Source organism: Acinonyx jubatus, chromosome B2 (assembly GCF_027475565.1).
Source record: "Acinonyx jubatus isolate Ajub_Pintada_27869175 chromosome B2, VMU_Ajub_asm_v1.0, whole genome shotgun sequence".
Classification (NCBI taxonomy): domain Eukaryota; kingdom Metazoa; phylum Chordata; class Mammalia; order Carnivora; family Felidae; genus Acinonyx; species Acinonyx jubatus.
In genome coordinates this window covers 113,785,078-113,805,045 of record NC_069385.1, presented here as the reverse complement: position 1 = coordinate 113,805,045, position 19,968 = coordinate 113,785,078, and the positions used below count along the sequence as shown (strand labels likewise).

General features: G+C 36.9%; 1 protein-coding gene across 5 annotated transcripts in view; it reads left to right on the top strand.

The window, feature by feature from the left end:
* Window positions 1-19,968, top strand: part of ZFAND3 (zinc finger AN1-type containing 3) — a 323,061-nt gene that overhangs the window by 120,136 nt on the left and 182,957 nt on the right. Inside the window, exon 1 of one of the 5 annotated variants that reach the window (XM_027057836.2) lies at window positions 18,948-19,492. The exons of the other annotated variants lie outside the window; for them this stretch is intronic. Within the exon in view, the coding sequence (XP_026913637.1) occupies window positions 19,375-19,492 (118 nt within the window). The 5' untranslated portion in view covers window positions 18,948-19,374. Of the gene's footprint in view, window positions 1-18,947; window positions 19,493-19,968 lie in introns of those variants that run through there. 5 annotated transcript variants of the gene reach the window in all.

Below are 19,968 nucleotides of genomic sequence, written 5' to 3'. Positions count from 1 at the left end.
GCCCAGAGTCCGACGTGGGGGTCGAACTCGTGAATCATGAGATCATGACCTGAGCCAAAGTTGGATGCATAACCAGCTGAGCCAACCAGGTGCCCCTGTTTTAAATTTTTAAATTACTTTTAGACTAAATACTGGATGTAGAGAAGAAAAAGATACCTTAACCCAAGGCTTCTGGTTTGGAGAAAAATAACAAGAGTACATATTAAAAGGGAATGCTTAAAAAAAAAGATACATAAAAGCATAAGAATTACTGTTGGTGAAATAAGAGGGAGAAAGGGCACAGGCAATTATAAAATCCTGAGATGAAGTAATTGCAGCAATAACTCAGATTTCTGTAGCCTTTTTATATTATAAAGCCATTTTGCACAATATTATCTGATTTGATCCTCAAAACTTTGGTGATTTTATCTCCATATTACAGATAAGGAAACTGTAGCTTAAACGGATTAAATAATGTTCCCAAGATTAACTAAATTTTAATATTTATTTTTGAGAAAGAGATAAATTATGAGTGGGGGAGGGGCAGAGAGCGAGGGAGACACAGAATCTGAAGCAGGCTCCAGGCTCTGAGCTGTCAGCACAGAGCCTGACGTGGGGCTTGAACTCACGAACTGTGAGATCATGACTTGAGCCTAAGTCGGATGCTTGACTGAGCTACCCAGGTGCTTTAAATTTTAAAGCAAGGAACTGAGATTTGATTACAGGTATTTAGACACTTAATTATAAGCTTCACCCACTGTTAAATTTTGTTAGGAGTGAAGGTAGTAGGTTTACATGGGATTGTACTGTAAAGACCCTGTGAAGATATAGCAGTAACATTGTTTTGCATTTGTGTGTAAGTTAAGGGTATATACACTTTTCCTGTTCTCTTCTAGTTCAGTTGCAGTTTGTCTTTAAATCTCTAGGGAAGATCAGAGAAACAGTGCCGGAAGCTTCACTGAGTATCTAATTTGGGAAAAGGTGTGCATGTGTGGCGGGAAGGGGGGTGAGTTGTCTACTGCATTTTCTGTTTTGGTGGTGGGATCTTCATTTTATAACATCTTTCTTTTTCTTGTTCTTATAACTTTTAGCTCATTAACCTTGCTCTCTAAGCTGCATAGTGAAGCACCGTTTCTAATTTAGTCTCCTGTGTTTAGCTTCTCAGAAGATTTTTTAAAAAATGTTTGGAGGTGTGATTTAATTGCAGGGCTGTTTGCACGTTGTCAGTGTGAAAGCAAAGATGAGTTTCATATTTAGACAGTGCATCCTGCAGGTTTCATTTGTTAAAACCTTCTTGGTATTCCCATTGTCTCAAACGTGTGCATAATAGTGAAAAGAAAAAGTCTTGTTTTGTTGTATCCATATTTAGCAATTTGGTTGAGTTATGGAAAAGCCTGTCCTCTGCCTATGTATTTGCTCATTTGGAAACCTTGTGTAGTTTATAGAGACACTAGTGATTTGTTCCTCGGCCTCCCTGTGGGTTTTGTTCCATATTACAATCTAATTCCACCTCCCTGTCCCATATTCCGGTGCCGTTAATTTGTACATTTCGATGCAGTTTGTTTCATCGTGTGTTTTTGTAATCCAAACTGAATGTAACGAGCTATGTGCTTTAGGGACCTGGCTTTGCCTTGCCAATTAGAACAAAGTGGTTACTGAGAAAGAGTGTGTTTTAAATAAAACATGGCACCTCTGAGTAGGACTGACACTCATTTGGGAGTAAAAGAGATGGTTTTAACTCTTTGACTAAAAAGAAGAGTCATTACTAAAGATCAGCACTTTTTGGGGGAAAGAAGGGTAAAGATTTACCTCCACAAAATACGGTTTTATAAATTTCCTCATAGATTAAATAAATTTAAAAGATTGTCATTTGATACTTTTTTTCTTAATGTTTGAGACATGCATTAGCAAAACTCTCTAAATTCCTGAGTAATTATCTAGTGCCTGCTGCAGTTTCTGAAGTTTGAACTGTTCATGTTGAGGAAGGTGAGGGCATATAAAACCATAGGTATGTTATTAACCTCTTTATTTTTCTAATATGTGAAGCCAAATTTTCAATATAGTAGATACTTGAAAGATACTTGAAAATGATGAGAGAAGTATAAGATTTTGCCACAGTGTGTGGATATTATTTTATTTTCATATGATAATAGAATTTTGAGCCATCAGTGACTTAAAACTATTTAGAATTTTAGTAGCACTTTCATCAGACATTTCAAATTTAAATTGAACTCAGGAACCGTGAGCTCGTGACCCGGGCCCAAGTCAGACACTTAACCTCCTGAGCCACACCCAGGCGCTTCTACTTTTATCAAACATTTAAAGGACAGATGTCTTTGCATAGATCTTCATAGGCAGACAGTTTACTTATTCACAGCATAGGGAGACACCACATGTGAGTTGGTTCCAGTATTGTATTTGTATCTATACTACAGTTGATAGAGTTCCGTTTTTAGTTGAAATGCCAAATAAACTCTAGAACTCAACAATGATACAAGTAAAGCATGATGTTGCTTGTGTTTTCTTGATTTCCATAGGACTTACTATGAAGTAGACAGTAGGATTTTGTCAAAAGCTTTGAAATAAAGACAGCAAGAAGAAAGTTGTATAAAGACTTGGTAATGACTTTAGAAACATTATAACATTTATTAACCTATATAAGCAAGAGAGAACAAGAGGAGTACATTTCTGTGAAACAATTAAAAAGTATGTAGGTGTGCCCTGTTGAAAAAAGCTGTTTCTGGAAAAATGAGCTCTGTACCAGAGGAAGCTAGCTAGTTTAATTGGACTAAATTAAATGAAACCTATGCATTTCTATCACTGTCCTATGAAAGTCTTGCAAACTATATTGATGGTTTGAGGAGACAGTCATAATATTATTAAATGTCCCATACCTCAGTTTGGAAGATTAACACCCATATGGATAATATTTTAAGTTCAAACAGTTTTCTGAGTAAAGATAATTAAGGCTTAAATCTGCTGCTGTCTTTTCCTTAACATTCTAATCTATGGCTGAACAAGCCAAGAAGAACTTTGAAAATATTCAACATCTTCAGAAATCACTGAATTTGCCAGTTTTGCACAGAGTGACAATGGTGTATTCTTTGACTCATATGGTTTAAGATCTAGTAGCTGTTAATTTCCATACTTGAATCAAAAATTAATGTCAAGGGGCGCCTGGGTGGCTCAGTCGGTTGAGCGCCCGACTTCAGCTCAGGTCACAATCTCGCGGTCTGCGAGTTCGAGCCCCGCATCGGGCTCTGGGCTGATGGCTCAGAGCCTGGAGCTTGCTTCCGATTCTGTGTCTCCCTCTCTCTCTGCCCCTCCCCCGTTCATGCTGTGTCTCTCTCTGTCTCAAAAATAAATAAACGTTAAAAAAAAAATTAAAAAAAAAATTAATGTCAAAAAGCCTCTTTGAAAAAGTTTTTAAGCACAGGTCCTAACCTTCTAATGGTAGTCAAAAGCTAAATTAGATTGTTCATTTCTTCTATGTGCATTCAGTTACTCAGTGTACATTGTGTTTTGTAACATTGTTTTTAGGAAGTCTAGAAGTGTTGAATCCCATTAATTGTGGTATTAGGAGATGGTAATCATAGGATATTTGGAAGGAATCTTAGAGCTTTTCTAACACTGATGCTTATTCCAAATGTCTGCTGAATTAGTGAGTTTCAAGTTAAGTGATGTGGTAGGGGTAAACTGGCTTGTTTTTTTTTCATCTTTTATGTCTGTCTTTCATAATTCCCTTTCTCTTCCAATGTAACTATGCTATGTTAGTAATCTTGAAGTTGGGACTAGAAAGCAATCTATAACAAAGTGGCAATAACACTTATTTATGGGTACTCCTAAGACATCCTATGTGTTTTTCTGTTTACTATCTGTTCATTCATTTGCTGATTAAGTTTGGCAGTTTCTTAAGTTTATTCATTGTTCTGTAGAGTTGGTATACAGTTGACAACCTTATATAATTTATTTTAAAGTTTATTTATTTTGATGGGGGGAAAGGGACTGAGAGAGGGAGAGAGAAGATCCCAAGCAGGCTCTGCCTGACTTGGGCCTCTGTTTCACAAACTGGGAGATCATGCATGACATGAGTCGAAATCAGGAGTTGGACACTGAACCGACTGAGCCACTCAGATGCCTCTTTTCTAAAGATACATTGATTACAACTTTTTTTTCCTAAAATTTTTCTCAAATAAGAGGCTTGCATTATATGTGAGGTTTTATTCCCACATAGCAATTATAGAACTAAGTAAAATGTCTTAAAATGTTTTCTACATCGTTAGTGCCTTAAAGAAATCCCCCTGAATGTGACCAAAAGTCTTTTTTATTATAACCCCCCACCATTTTTCAACCCAAGATAAAAAGTTTCATGTCCCACGATGCTGTATATATGCTGTTTGGGAATGGACTTTTTTTATGGTGTCCTTCTATTGAGTAGTCTGGTTGTATAACATACCACAAACAGACAAAATTCTCTCAAAAAGTTTAAAAGGCCCTGAAGGAGGAGGGGCTTAAAAATGAGGAGAGAAAAAACTTTGTATGCTTCCCTCAGACTATAATTTGTCTTTATTGAAGGGAAGGTCAAAAGCAATAAATTCATTTTTCTTTGGGTATGAGTGAAGTCTTGTGTTTTATCTCCAGTGGGTGGCACACAGAGATGGTGCCACTTGTACCTTATGTAGCAATTTAAAAACTTAGATACTTAATATTTTGGCTATCGAGAGGTTTCATGAAACTATATAGTGTATAGAAAAATAGCAAGTGAATCAGATAATTTTGGACAATGGGACATTTTGCATTGGAACATCATTGACATAGTCTTATGTTAGAAGTGGTAATCACTTGGGGCGCCTGGGTGGCTCAGTCAGTTGGGCGTCTGACTTCAGCTCAGGTCATGATCTCATGGTCCATGGGTTCGAGCCCCGCGTCAGGCTCTGTGCTGACAGCTTCGGATTCTGTGTCTCCCTCTCTCTCTGCCCCTCCCCTGCTCAAGCTCTGTCTCTGTCTCTCTCAAAAATAAATAAACATTAAAAAAAAATTTAGAAGTGGTAATCACTTAACTCTTGGGCATACCAAGTGGAATAGTCTTCATAATGGAAAAATGAATGTCTTGCCTAAAACACTTTTTTATATAGTTTTTTATATAGTTGTTATAGAAAATACCTGACTTTGTTTTAAGTGGACATTTTTTCTTTTTTAGTGTTAATATTCCAAACCTATGAAAAGCACAGCTCTTGCTTAAATGCTTGTCAGGCACCTGGATACTTGAGGCACTACTGGTAATCAGTCCTTATTATTTATTAAAATTTTCTGGGTGACTCTAGTTGCATCATAAATCAAAATTCACAAAACCAGCCTCACCCTAATATCAGAGTGATGTTTTTGATATCTCAAAGAGCTGGTGTAATTTGTCTCTTTAGTGTCTCCATTGAAAGACTTTTTGGGACCTCTTTTTGAGTTTTAGATGGAAATAAATGCAGGTATTCAGGGCAGAGATTTAAAGAGAATGGAGGGGAATGTAAAGGTACACAATAAGCTTGTTTTTTAAAACTGGAGCCAGGAGAACCTTTTCAAAGTATATTGTAAAGGTCAAGTTTCATGTATTTCCTCTTTGAGCTCTGTGTGACTGAATGGAGGCTATTTCGCTTCTGATTTATAAGATATTTACCATGACTCAGTATTTTGTGAACACCTAACATTGTTAGTGCTTTTGTCTTTTGTGTGACCCCACCCTTAAAATAGAAAGCAGAGACCCAGTCTGCATTCACAGAGGCCCTTCCTTATAGACCTTTGCTGCACAATGCAAAAGAGCACCAACCTTAGAGGAAAAGGAATTGTTTGGATTTTTCAAAAACAAAAGTAGGTTCCCCCCCCTTCCTTTGTGTACGTTATAAAGTACCAAGATATCCTTTTTCAGTAGTTTAAAATTGTGACATATTCTTTTTATTCTTTTGTGCCTTGTGAATGGTTAAGGGAGATGGAAACAATTTTTCTTAACTGGTATCTCTTAAATTCACTGGCGCTTTAATTTCTTACAGCATTATCAAGGAATTGTTTTTCACTGCTTTGGACACAAATTTTAAAAAGTTTTGCTACAACATAGATTGCAACCATAATTGCTAAGAGAAATAAGCCAGCATCAAAAGGACAATAAACTATGGTGCCATTTATTTAGAGTACCCAGAGTGGTCAAATTCATAAAGACAAAAAAGTAGAATGGTGGTTGCCAGGCGCTGGAGGGAAGGGAGAATGGGGGAAGTTCTGGAGATGGATGGTGGGGATAGTTGCACAAGGGTGTGAATGTACATAATGCTACTGAAGTGTTACTTAAAAATGGTTGAAATGGTAAATTTAATGTTATGTGTATTTTACCATAGTTAAAAGTAGTGATTAAGAGTTACAGGTCTTAAAGAAATATTTAATCTTGGAGTTTGACTACAATTTTGTCCTCCACATTTGCCAAGAATCCACCTCTGTTCAGATTTCTTTTAAAAATCTGTTATTAATGGGAGGTTAAGTGAGAATATTCCTTCTTGTTCTGTGCAGCCAATAAATTAGTCCTCTTCATTAGAGGAGAATAAAAACTAAAAATATGTATAGAAGTAATAAATTAAAATGAAAAATGAACAGTTTTTTTCCTCTGCTTATTATTTGTTTAAATGATGCCATGACAAGTATTGTGTATGTAATTATCAAAGAAAAGTTGTAGTGGCTTTGACTTTGAGCAACTGGTGTAACCTGGAGTATCAGTTAACTCATTTGTCTAATGGGAGTCATTATACCTCCTTCCTCACTAGGAATCAAATGAGATAATGTAGATGAAATGTCTTTTAAAAGTATTTCCTGGGGCGGTTGGGTGGCTCAGTTGGTAAAGTGTCCGACTTTGGCTCAGGTCATGATCTTACAGTTTGTGAGTTCGAGCCCTATGTCAGGCTCTGTGCTGACAGCTCAGAGCCTGCTTCAGATTCTGTGTCCCCCTCTCTGCTTCTTCCCTGCTCATGCTCTGTCTCTCTCTCTCAAAAATAAATAAACATTAAAATTTTTTTTAAGTATTTCTTTGTCAAAGTACTGTACTACATGCATATTGTTGAAATAGTTAAATTACTACAGGTAGCAAAATGCTCCTCCTTTCCTCCCTCCTCCCTCCAGTTTTTCCCAGAAGCAACTACTTTAAATTCTTTCTGCTGTTTCTTCTAAATTCATACTCTTCATATTTATGCTCCTACTTGATTTGTCACTTTTACACATTTTTAATTTTTTGTTATGATGTATAAAATGTTTGTATTCTTATACTATCCTGTACTATCCTTCCTGCAAATATATTTGTAGTGCAATTTTTGGTTAAATAATTATTGAGTATTTATGTTATTACGGGTATATAAATATTATGATCTTTGGGGCCTTTTAGTATATAATGGTGTTTCATATTTCCTTTATTTTTTCCTTCTTTGGGTATTTTCCAGAGATATTTATATTATCCCTATTTTAATTTTATTGTATCGAGAAAATATATTTTGTATGATTTCAGTCCTTTTATACTTAATGAGACTTGTTTTGTGGCTCCAAATATTATCTGTCTTGGTAAATGTTTTGTTTGCACCTAAAAAGAATGCACATCTGCTGCTGGTTTTTTTTTTTTTTTTATTCTTAATTTTTAAAATTTATTTTTAATTTTTAAATTTACTTCTAAGATTTTTAAATTTCATTTAAAAATTTTTTATTTTTAATTTTTTAAAATTTATTTTGAGAGAGAGAGAGAGAGGCAGGTGGGAAAGTGCAGAGCGAGAGAATCCCAAGCAGACTCTGCACTGTCCCCGCAGACCCCAATGCAGGGCTAGAACTTAGGAACTGTGAGATCAGGACCTCAGCTGAAACCAAGAGTCAGATGCTTAACTGACTTTGTCACCCAGGCGCCCTCAATTTGCTGATGTTGTGTGGTGTGTTCTCTAAATGTCAGTTAGGTCAAGTTGATTGATATTGTTGTTCAAGTCTGTGTCTTTGCTGATATTTGGCCTACTTGTTCTATCAGTTACTGAGAGAGGGTTATTGAAATATCTGACTATAAATGTGGATTTTTCTGTTGTTTTTCTTATAGTTCTATCATGGGTTGCTTTGTGGGTTTTGAAGCTATGTGAAATGATAGATGTGTAGGATTTTTTCGTATTTATGAATTGATTGCTTTATCATTTTGAAATGAGTATATTCTAGATGTAGTTATTCTGAAGTCTACTTTGAGATTAATTTAGCTACTTTCTGTAGCTTAGTGTAAGCATGATACGTCTTTTTCCATTCTTTTATTCTATCTGTCTTTATATTTAAATGCATTTCTTGTAGGAAGTATATAGTTAGGGATGTCTCTCTTTCAATCTGTTTAGACCATCTCTATCTTTTCATTTGGGGTGTGTAGACCATTTACATTTAGTGTAATTATTAGTATGTTAGGTTTAAATCTATCATATTTAATGTGAATTAAATATTATTTTGATATATGTTTCCTATTTATGCCATTTATTATTTTTTCCTGCTTTCTTTTGGATTAATTGAACATTTTTAATGATACTATTGTATGTTTTTTGTTGATTTACTTTTGTTTTAGTGCTTACCTTAGTGTGTGTCATACACATTTTTAACTTTTCATAATCTGTGTTCGTGTTATGTACTAGATTACTTCACATGCAGTATAAAAACCTTGTAATAGTGTGCTTTTCTTCCTTCCCTACCTTTGTGCTGCTGTCATACATTTTACTTTTGCATGTTTTGTAAAATTTTTACTGCATTATTACTATTTTTATTTCAATAGTTGTCTTTTAAACAGAATTAAGAAAAATCTTAAGTTTATCAGTGTAATAACTTACTGCTACTTTTGACATTCTTTTATATAGATCCATATTTCCATATGGTATCACTTTCATTCTGTCCAAAAGATGTACTTTAATATTTCTTACTGGTGATGAATTCTTCTGTTTTTGTAACTTTAAAAAAGTCTGTATTAAAAAATTTTTTTTGAATGTTTATTTACTTTTGAGAGAGAATGTGCAAGCAGGTGATGGGCAGAGAGAGAGGGAGACACAGAATCTGAAGCAGGCTCCAGGATCCGAGCTGTCAGCACAGCACAGAACCTGATGTGGGGCTCAAACCCAGAAACCATAAGATCATGACCTGAGTCAAAGTCAGATGCCCAACCGACTGAGCCACCCAGGCACCCTGAAAAAGTCTTTAGTTTTTGTTTTAAAGATATTTTCATTGAGTGTAGAATTCTAGGTTGCCTTTTTTCTTTTAAAGACAGTGGTCTTGTTACATTGTTTGTGATGAAAAATCTGTGGTTCTCAGTTCCTCCATAATAACAGTTGACCCTTGAGCAACACAGATTTGAACTGCATGGGTCCACTTATATGCCAGTTTTTTATTTAAAAAAATTTTTTTTTTAACATTTATTTATTTTTGAGACAGAGACAGAGCATGAACAGGGGAGGGTCAGAGAGAGAGGGAGACACAGAATCTGAAACAGGCTCCAGGCTCTGAGCAGTCAGCACAGAGCCCAACGCGGGGCTCGAACTCACGGACCGCGAGATCGTGACCTGAGCCGAAGTCGGACGCTTAACCTACTGAGCCACCCAGGCGCCCCTATGCCAGTTTTTTATACTGCAGAACTGTAAATGTATTTTCTCTTACTTATGAGTTTCTTAATAGCATTTTCTTTTCTCTAGTTTAAGTCATTGTAAGAATATAGTATATAGTATATACATATATATATAGTATAACATACCAAGTATGTGTTAATAGACTGTATGCTATTGTTAAGTCTTCTGGTCAACAGTAAGCTATTAGTAAGGTTTTTGAGGAGGCAGAAGTTATGCATGGATATTTGACTGTGTGTGGGGGGGTTGGTGTTTTGAACCCCCCTGCTGTTCAAGGGTCAACTGTGTAGCTTATAAGTGAGAGCTTGAACTCTGGGGTCAGATAGCTTCTGGGTTTATTTCTCATCTCTGCCACTTAACTCTGGGGGAAGTTACTGGTTAGACCTGTGCAGCAAATACGGTAAAGCCCCAGATCTGGATGGTAATGTGGGAATAGAGATCAAGGAGTAAATTCTAAATTATGTTGGGATAAAAGAATGTGGGAATCCTTGTTGAGATTCATATGTAGAAAAAGAGGAAAAGATAAATATGTATGTAAATGCACTGAACAGAATAGGAAAATCTTGTGTTTTGCGTGTTTGTATTTGGGGGAGGGGAGTGTCAGTGACTTTGATTTTGGACTGAATTTGAGGTAATGAAGGGACTGCATATTTTCTATAAGCAGTTCAGAAATTGGGAATGTGTGAAAGGTCTAAAGTCTGTTTTGAGAAGCTGCCATATTAAGATGAGGTTCTTGTATACAGCTACTGTTCACTAAATATTTGAAAGACAGAATAATAGAGTTGAAGGTTATTGTGCTCAGCTTATAGGTCTCAAACTTGAACATGCACCTGGAAGGGCCTTTAAGACACATATTGCAGGGCCCCACCCTCCAGAGTTTCTGGTTTAGTGGGCATGATGTGGGGCCGGAGTGGTTTGCATGTCTGACTGATTACCGGGTCATGCTGCTACTGCTGCTGGTTTGGAGATCACACTTTGACAACCACTAACTTAGTGGAGTGAACAAAGGGATGCTTTGATTCTTAGTGGAGGAAGATGAAAGGAAATAAATCACAGAAGTCATAGCAGTAAGTGACCACCAGACACTGGATGACACTTGTGATATAGATTATAGAAAGGATGTATTTTAGGATTTCAGATTTGGATAATAAGTGGTATCAAGTGAGGTAGGGAGAGAAAAATGAGTAATGACTGTCAAATTGAATGACAGTGTATATGTGACTTTAACAATGTTTATTCTTTTGTAGTCTTCTAAAAGACTTCTGAAAATTTGATGAGAACTGTGGATTCAGTTCTCAGGAGAAGGTACATGTCTTCATAGTTTGGCACACATTTTTTAGCAGGTTCATAAATTTCATTGAGACCACCCACATCCTAGTGAAGAATTTGGATTTAGAGTGGTCTCATTAAGAGTGGTAGATGTGGAAGTGAGATTATAAGATAGAAAAAGTGAGAAGGTAGGAGGAAGTGATTGCGGATATGGACAGTTGGTTCTTCATGATTACGAGTATTGTTGGGAGTGGACTGATGATTGTGGAATTTCCCATCATAGAGGTCCTTAAAATAAACCTATGATAGTCTGCACAACTTTCTGAATTTTAGGGGTACTATGAAACAAAATGTATTCATTTCAAGACAATGAAATGGCCCATGGCTTTCATGACTTCCTTTCCTGGCCACTTGTTCTTTTGCTGCCTTTCTATTCCGGAGAGGTCAGAACAGTTTACTGTGTTTGGGTGATTCAGTCCTAACAGTCTTTCAGTGACATATTAAGCAAGTTTCCCCTCTATTAGGAAAAACACAAGTTGTCTGTTATCCTGGAAGATTATGAATTATTTTCCTTTCAGTTGACAATTCTAGTAGAAATATTTCATTGTGTCTTATTATATCCTTGATCAAATGCTCAGGATTTAACATCAAAAGTTTTTTCATTGAGTTCTAACTCTCCTTTTATTTGTTGTGTGACCTTGGGCAAATGACATCAATTTTTCTGAGTCTCCATTTGCTCTTTTGCTTGATGAGTGTGGTGATAACCTGTCCTGCAGGGAATTTTAAGGATCAAATAAATCTGCAAGGTACTTAGTAAACTATAAACCTTTACACATGTAACTTTCCAATTAGACACAGTAGTAATAAAACATTGATAAAAATGCTAATGTCTAGATTTGGTTTTTATTCAAGCAGAAAATTTGTAGTATCTTGAAACTAGAGGGTGGTGTGGAAGAATTGTTGCATAGATTTAAAATAAACACATAAGGAACTGAAAACTCCTGGGGCACCTGGATGGCTCAGCAGGTTAAGTGTTCTACTCTTGATTTCTGCTCAAGTCATCATCTCACCATTTCTTTTTCTTTTTCTTTTTAACGTTTATTTATTTTTGAGACAGAGAGAGACAGAGCATGAACAGGGGAGGGGCAGAGAGAGGGGGAGACACAGAATCCGAAACAGGCTCCAGGCTCCGAGCTGTCAGCACAGAGCCTGATGTGGGGCTCGAACTCACAAACCGTGAGATCATGACCTGAGCCGAAGTCGGACGCTTAACCGACCAAGCCACCCAGGCGCCCCATGATCTCACCATTTCTGAGTGCAGAGCCTGCTTGGGATTCTCTCCCCCTCTCTCTGCTTCTCTCTCTCTCTCTCTCTCTCTCAAAATGAATAAACATTTAAAAAAAACCATAACTCGTAAGACATTGAAGACACATAACTGAAAAGATATACTATTTTCATTAATTGAAAGAATCTTGTTCAAATGTTCCTACTACCCAAAACGGTCTACAGATTGAGTGCAGTCCCTGTTAAAGTTCCAGTGGCATTTTTCACGTTAAAAAAAATCTAAAATTTGTGTGGAATCACAGAAGACCCCCAAATAGCCAAAGCAGTCTTGAGAAAGAACAAAGCTGGAGACATCACAATTCCTGATTTCAAACTACGTTACAAAACTGTAATAATCAAAACAGTATCGTAACATACAAACAGCCACAGTAGACTAAAGGAAAGGAATAGTGTGTTCAGAAATAAACTCATGCACATACAGTCAACTAATCTTTTCAAGTGTGCCAAGAATATACAATAAGAAAAGGATAGTCTCTTCAGTAAATGGTATTGGTAAAATTGGAGAGCCACATGCAAATTTCACACCATACACAAAAATTAACTCAAAATAGATTATAGACTTAACTATAAGACCTGAAACTTTACAACTCCTAGAAGAAAACATAGGGAACAAGCTCCTAGACATGGGTCTTGGCAGTGGTTTTTTTGGATATGACACCAAGAGCACAGGCAACAAAAGCAAAAATAAACAAGTGTGACTATGTTAAACTAAAATGTTCTGCATAGCAAAAGAAACCATCAGTAAAAGGGCAGTCTATGAAATGGGAAAAAAAATATTTGCAAACCATATCTCTGATAAGGTGGTAATATCCAAAGTGTGTAAGGAACTCCTATAACCCAGTAGCAGAAAGAACCAAACTAAAAACAGGCAAACGTTTTTCCAAAGAAAACATACAAATGGCCAACAGGTATTTGAAAAGGTACTCAGTATCACTAATCATCAGGTCAGTGCTAATCAAAATCACAATGAGATATCACCTCCTACCTGTCAGATTGGCTGTTATCAAAAAGACAGAATAAAATGAGTGTTAGTGAAGATGTGGAGGAAAAGGAACCCTTGTACAGTGTGTTGGTGGGAATGTGAATTTTACAGTTAAATAATGGAAGATACTCAGGAGGTTCCTTAAAAGATTTAAGAAAGAACTACATATGGTCCAGCTTTTTCACTACTGGGTATGTATCCAAAGGACATAAATCAGTGCCTGAGATAACCTGCATTCCCATGTTCATTGTAGTAGTATTCACAATAGCTAAGATAAGGAAATATGTAAGGGTCTGTCAATGGGTGAACAGATAAAGAAAATATCTACCCTCCCCCACAGGAATTTTACTCAGTCAAAAAAAAAAAAAAGAAGGAAACCTGTCATTTGTCAAAATATAGATGAATCTGAAGGACATTATGCTAAGTGAAATAAGCCAGACAGAGACATGCGAATACTATGTGATCTCACTTACATACAGAATATAAAAAAGTCAAACTCACAGAAGGTGGTTGAGGAGTGAAGGAATTAGGAGATATTGGTCAAAGGGTACAAGCTTTCAGTTAGGAATAAATTCTGGGGATCTACTGTACAGTATGGTGTCTACAGTTAATACTGTATTTATATTTGAATTTGTTGAGAGAATAGATCTTAAATGTTCTTACCACATACAAAAAGTGGTAACTATGTGAGGTGGTGTGTTAATTAGCTTCATTGTGGCAGTCATTTCACAATGTGTACATACATCAAACCATCATCTTGTAACGCCTTAATATGCACATTTTTTACTTATCAATTAGACCGTAATAAAGTTGGGAGAAAAAAAACCAAATATAATGAAAAAAGAGTTGACGGTTAGTTTCTCCATAAGTAATGTGGTAGAATTCTACCTTCTAGTTGTCAAAGAAATGTGATGTATTCTAGGAAACTTGTATTTGCTTTCATATGTTAGCTGCATTTCAGACCTAGACTAAAATTATGAGGAAAGGCAGCACACTGGTAAATATTCCTAGTGGAATAATTTATTCATATGCCTTTGGAGAAAACTCAGATATGCTGTGTATGTGACATATAGGGTGTTTACAGCCTATAATTTGCTTCTCTATATTTAGTCCAAAAATCTTGTACATAATTCAAATAGGAAGATTGGACCAGATCACTGTGATAGAAAGCAGAATTAAATTTTGATTTTTTTTTTCTGGGGAGAAGAATTTATAATATCAATGTGGACAGAAAATTAGCCATAAAATATTTTGATACTTGTCTTTATTCTTTAGGTCTATTTAGATATATAAATTTTTAGTATAAAAATAAGGTTAAAAATTGCTTTAGATGTGTACTCTAAGCCATTTTATATGGAAAGGAGGTTATTTTTATAATGCTATACCACTGTCATCACTAGTTAATCTTGGAAGCCAAGTGTTTGCTCCAAGATACTGAGCACTTGATTTGATTTTTATTTAGGAAGAAACTGAACTGACATGGTTCTAACAATAAAATTTTGGATAAATGTACATCAGCTCCAGGGCGCCTGGGTGGTGTAGTTGGTTAAGCGTCTGGCTCTTGATTTTGGTTCAGATCATGATCTCACCATTCATGAGGGTAAACTTGGGGTAAAATTTCTCTCCTAAGTTTGCTTCAGGTCTTTCCCAAGCTTTAAGATGGTTAGCCCTTATTAATTTTATCTGCCAAGTGGAGTCTTAGCACAACTTACAAAAAGGGCTAAAGGAGCCCAAATCCTGCCACAGGTTTCAGCACCAGTCATCTTCAGGTTCAGTACCCATTTGTAATATTGAATGTATCGCTTGATGAAGAGGTCAAGAGTTAAGTCTATGGTGAGTAGAAATGGGATAGGGAGTGCTGAGGTGTGGTGTGTTTTTGGCAGTCCATTTCATTGGAATTCTCTCTCTCTTTTTTAAAACTAAACTGTTTGAAGTCCAGATTGTTTATTTTATTTTATTAAAAAAACTTTTTTTAACATTCATTTTTTGAGAGACAGAGCATAAGTGGGGGAGGGGCAGAGAGAGAGGGAGTCACAGATTCCAAAGCAGGCTCCAGGCTCTGAAATGTCAGCACAGAGCCTGACATAGGGCTCGAACTCATGGACTGTGAGATCATGACCTGAGCCAACATTGGACGCCCAACCAACTGAGCCACCCAGGCGTCCCTTCATTGGAATTCTCTTAAATGCAGGTCTTTGCTTTTGTGTTGCAGTTGTAACCAAAATAATGCCACATACAACCTAACACAGTACAGTGATCCATAAATCAAGCTTCAGTCTAGCTTTGTGACATTAATGTGCAGCAACAGAAAAGGTTTCAATGTTATTAGTGTAGTTTCTCCACAGTAGTGATGGTTTCCTGCAAACACTTAGCTTGACTTCATCAAGGTAGAAAAGTTAGTATGGAATCCTATAGATGGCTTCAAATCTGTGAATTCTGTCCTGCTTCTGTTACATGCACAAGGTTAAAAACCGATTTTTACTTAAAAATAGTATTAAGCAGTTAACACAACCATGTGTTTTCTGTTGGTTATGGTGGTATTTTATCTGTCGTATTTCACCACGTCAGTTTGAAAAATACAGATGCACATTATCGATAGAAATGGTAATGATTTTGCAGAACTTGTCATATATAAGTAGTTGGCTTTGTAAGAATTTGATGTGAATGCTGTTAGACCTTACTTAAAAGACGCTGTCTTTGTGGTTCTTGCTTTATATAAATCAGTGTTTTCTGGAGCTAGGCTTCTTGGTTTTATCTGTACTTTGAAAATCTTTACATTAAATTGGGATAAATTTTACCTTCCAGACCTAGAATTAAATTGACCAAGTAGAGGTAAGTTCTTCAGGCTTCTGATTTAAACTTGAACTGTTTCCTTCTAAAGAGAACACTTAAAGCCGGGGTGTCTGAAACTTGAAAAGAAGTGTTATAAGTAAATAAATCACATTTATCCATAAGACGCTTTTCTTGAGTATCTACTATGTTTATTGCTTTACATTAAGCACTGTAGGGAGAAGTGCATATGTAGTCCCTACTCTCAAAGTCTAGTTGGCGAGATCATCATTAACATCAAAAATTTGAAATTTGTGGGAGATGTGTTCCGAAACCTTCAAGATACCAGTGTAGTGTATCTTTTTCTTTGATTTCTTAGCTATAGTATGTGGGTGATAATACCCTGCCTTCCCCAGTTGTGAGAATTATTTGAGACCCTGGGTTAAATAAAAACTGTAAAACCACACTGAGCTGATCTGCTTGGGTTTACTGATGAGCCAAGTAGCTCATGCCTGCACAGCTGTCCTACAGCACAATTCGAATTCATACTTACCAAATAATTGATAACATGTAGCGAACCTTGAAACCCCCCAGGTGTTATACCCTTGTGGGTCAAATGTTTAGTGTGACAGACATTTCAGATCTCTGTTGCCAGCACACATACATACACACAGCCTTCCACTCCCAACAGAAGTGATGGGAAGGGCCATCAGGACATTTGCTTGAGCATGGCAGCTTCGTCCCTTTTGTGGAACTGCTCGCTCACTCTCCATGAGTTATATCCTTTTTGCGTGTCCCACACTGCTGATACTCAAACAATCAGCCCAGAACCTTGTAGCTACCTTCTGATGTGTGTACCTTCCCATTGTATGAAGTTTAGAAAAGGCTGCCATATTCACTTATTTGTTATGCATTTTAGCCACAGAAACTACTCTTACTAAAGTTTTTACTGATTTCCATGTTAAATGATGATCTGTCCTGAGAGCCCCCTTACCTCCTCTTTTTAAAAATTAAGGTCATGGGTGCTTTCTAGTTCTTAGGTCCCCCCCCCCCCCCCCCTTTTCACCAGCAATAATAACAAGCTTCTCCTGTGAAGGTTTCTGGTCTGTGGAATGTGGAAGCCTTCTCCAGTCCCTTTATTTATTTTTATTTTTATTTTTATTTTTATTTTTATTTTTATTTTTATTTTTATTTTTATTTTTATTTTTATTTTTATTTTTCTGCTTCCCTCTGAGCCTAGAACTTAACATTGTTCTATTGATCTAGGTGTCAAATGTTTCTAATCCAGGCTTTCTCTATTGGGTATAGTACTCTTTCATACTGCAACAGGATTAATCCAGTAATATACAGTACATAAGGTGGACATATATACATGCATATTTTCTCTGCTTTCCAGTACTATTTTGGGGTCTCAATTATGATGTCTGATATCTTACTAATGCTACTTTTGTTGAAGAATTGTCTACTGGTTTTGGTTTTGACCAGTGTTTCATATATTAGACTTTTTTCTACATCTGGGGCTCCTGGGTGGTTCAGTTGGTTAAGCGTTTGACCTTGGCTTAGGTCATGATCTCACAGTTTGTGGGTTCGAGCCCCGCATCAGGCTCTGCATTGACAGCTCAGAGCCTGGAGCCTGCTTCAGATTCAGTCTCCCTCTCTCTCTGTCCCTCCCCTGTGTGTGTCCCCACCCCCCTACCCCACATAAACATTTTTATAAAATTTTAAAATCTTCTTTGTACATCTTATTTTTTTCTGTTGTAATTCTGTTTTACCTTCTGTTCCATTCCTCTTTTTTTTTTTAACAACTTTTTTTAAATCTTCCTCCTCAAGTCTTGCAAAATGAAAACAATCCCTTATGTCTAAATCTTTCTTCAGACCTTATAGACGATTACCATCTTTTCAAAAATTAGGTAATATAGAAGAAATAATGGACTTTATATTTCCTCACCCCTAGCTACTGTAAGTGGATTCACCCAGGTTCTGTGTCATTTGACCACCATTGACTAGAAGGGGTGCCTGATTCATGAGGTAGCCAGTCTTTAACCTCTGACCTGTGTGGCTCATCAGAGAAATGTGAACCATTGAGAAATGCAAAGGGAAATTTTAAACTGGTGATGGTCAGGGAACTTGCATTGGGTCATCTTTGGTCATGCACAGGTTGAAGCAGAGGAAGCTCTGGCAGAGAGAAGAAAGTAGAGCATGTATAAAATCAGTGACTGAACAGCCCCTGAGAGAGGTGGCCAGCCAGCTTTTGTTTCTGACAATGGCCCACATCCATTATTGAAACCCTGTTACATGTATGTGTTCTTGTGACCACCCACTGTATTTACTTGGGGCAGGTAAAGTGGGTTACGTTCTCTCTTACATGTAATGGCGTATAGGCCAAAATACCCATGTTTGTCGAATGCCACCTGGTCCATCACGCATTCAAGAATTCTTTCTCCTCTCATTTCTGAGTATGTTGACCATTTTCTTTTCCTACTTTGTATTTTTTTCAATACTCTATGGCTTAGTAGTTAAGGACTTAAGTTCAGAAGTGAAATATATTATTTACTCTGGTACTAAAGCAAGTTGTACCAAGTTGTACTCAGCACTTTAGTTTTCTCATCTGGAAAATTAGGGTAGAGATTGGACTTGGCTTGCTGTGAGCATTTAATAAAGTATTGTGTGTAAAGCAAACAGTACCTGACATGTAGTAAGTGCTTAATAAATGTTTACTGTGTTGAAACTTAGGATATGAAAATCTCAGTTATTACTTTCTAAACTGTCTGTGGTGAAAGAGAAGTTCTTTTTTCCCTCAACCTGTCACAATCCAGGTTTTTGTAAAATATAATAAGATTGAATTACTAGATTAAAAAATCAACAATAAAGACATAAAATATAAGTCCAATTTTTTAAAAGTTTGAGAGAGAGAATATGTGAGCGGGGTGGGGGGTGGGTGGGCAGAGAGAGAGAGGGGGAGAGAGAGAGAATCCCAAGCAGGCTCTGCACTGTCAGCACAGAGCCCTGTGTAGGGCTTGAAGCCATGAAGCCACGAGATCATGACCTGAGCTGAAACCAAGAGTTGGATGCTTAACTGACTGAGCCACCCAGGTGTCCCATAAGTCCTGCTTTTCATTATATTTAGTAGACAAAACTATTCCATCAAGTTACTACAACATTTTTAAAATTCTTACCCTTAACATTTCTACTGATCTCATTACAGGCCATTAATACTTTGCAGAGTATCACTGGTCCATGGGCTGTACTTTGAGTAGCACTGTTTTAGTGTGTATGGACAATCTCCTAGAAGGCAGAACATGTGTGCGCTAACGTGTAGATGGGAACAAAACAGAATAACATTTAGTAGCTAGCAGTTCAAACCCATTTCTTGACCTGGACAATGTATGAGGGATGTCTGAAGCCTCTGGAATGTCCTTGTCTGATTGTTACTCTGCCCCTTCCCAGGTCTTGAAGTTGTTGCTCTTTGCCTTTCAGCTCTGCAGTTCTCTAATTTCTCTTCACTTTGGAGGTAAGAGAACTCTACTCTCAGAAGGCCGGATAAGCATGCGTTGTCTTAGACAAATCAGCTCTGCTAAGGAGGTGAGAGTAGGATGCTGAGTACCAGTACCTTGTGGGCTGAGGTGAATTAGTCACTGGCAGTGTGGTCTCCTAAAGTACAACCTCAAACCAGACTGTGTGTTTGTGGACAACGGGGAACCATAGACAGAGGAGCTTGGCGTTTGTGTTTTCCCTCTATGCAAAAGCAGTGACAGAGCAAGTATCTGTGATACAGAATTGCAAGCAGCAGGTTTTACAAATAGTAATTGTGGTTGACAACCAAATGTCTGCAAAATGCTAGATGCAGATTCTCTTCCAAGTATCTTAGGGGGAATCCAGCATTATCAGATTTTGTCTTCAGAGAAAGTATAATTGTCAGTGAGCACGTGCTTAGTGCCAGGCATTGTGCTAAAGGTGTTTTATAAACATATCTCACTTAATTCCCAC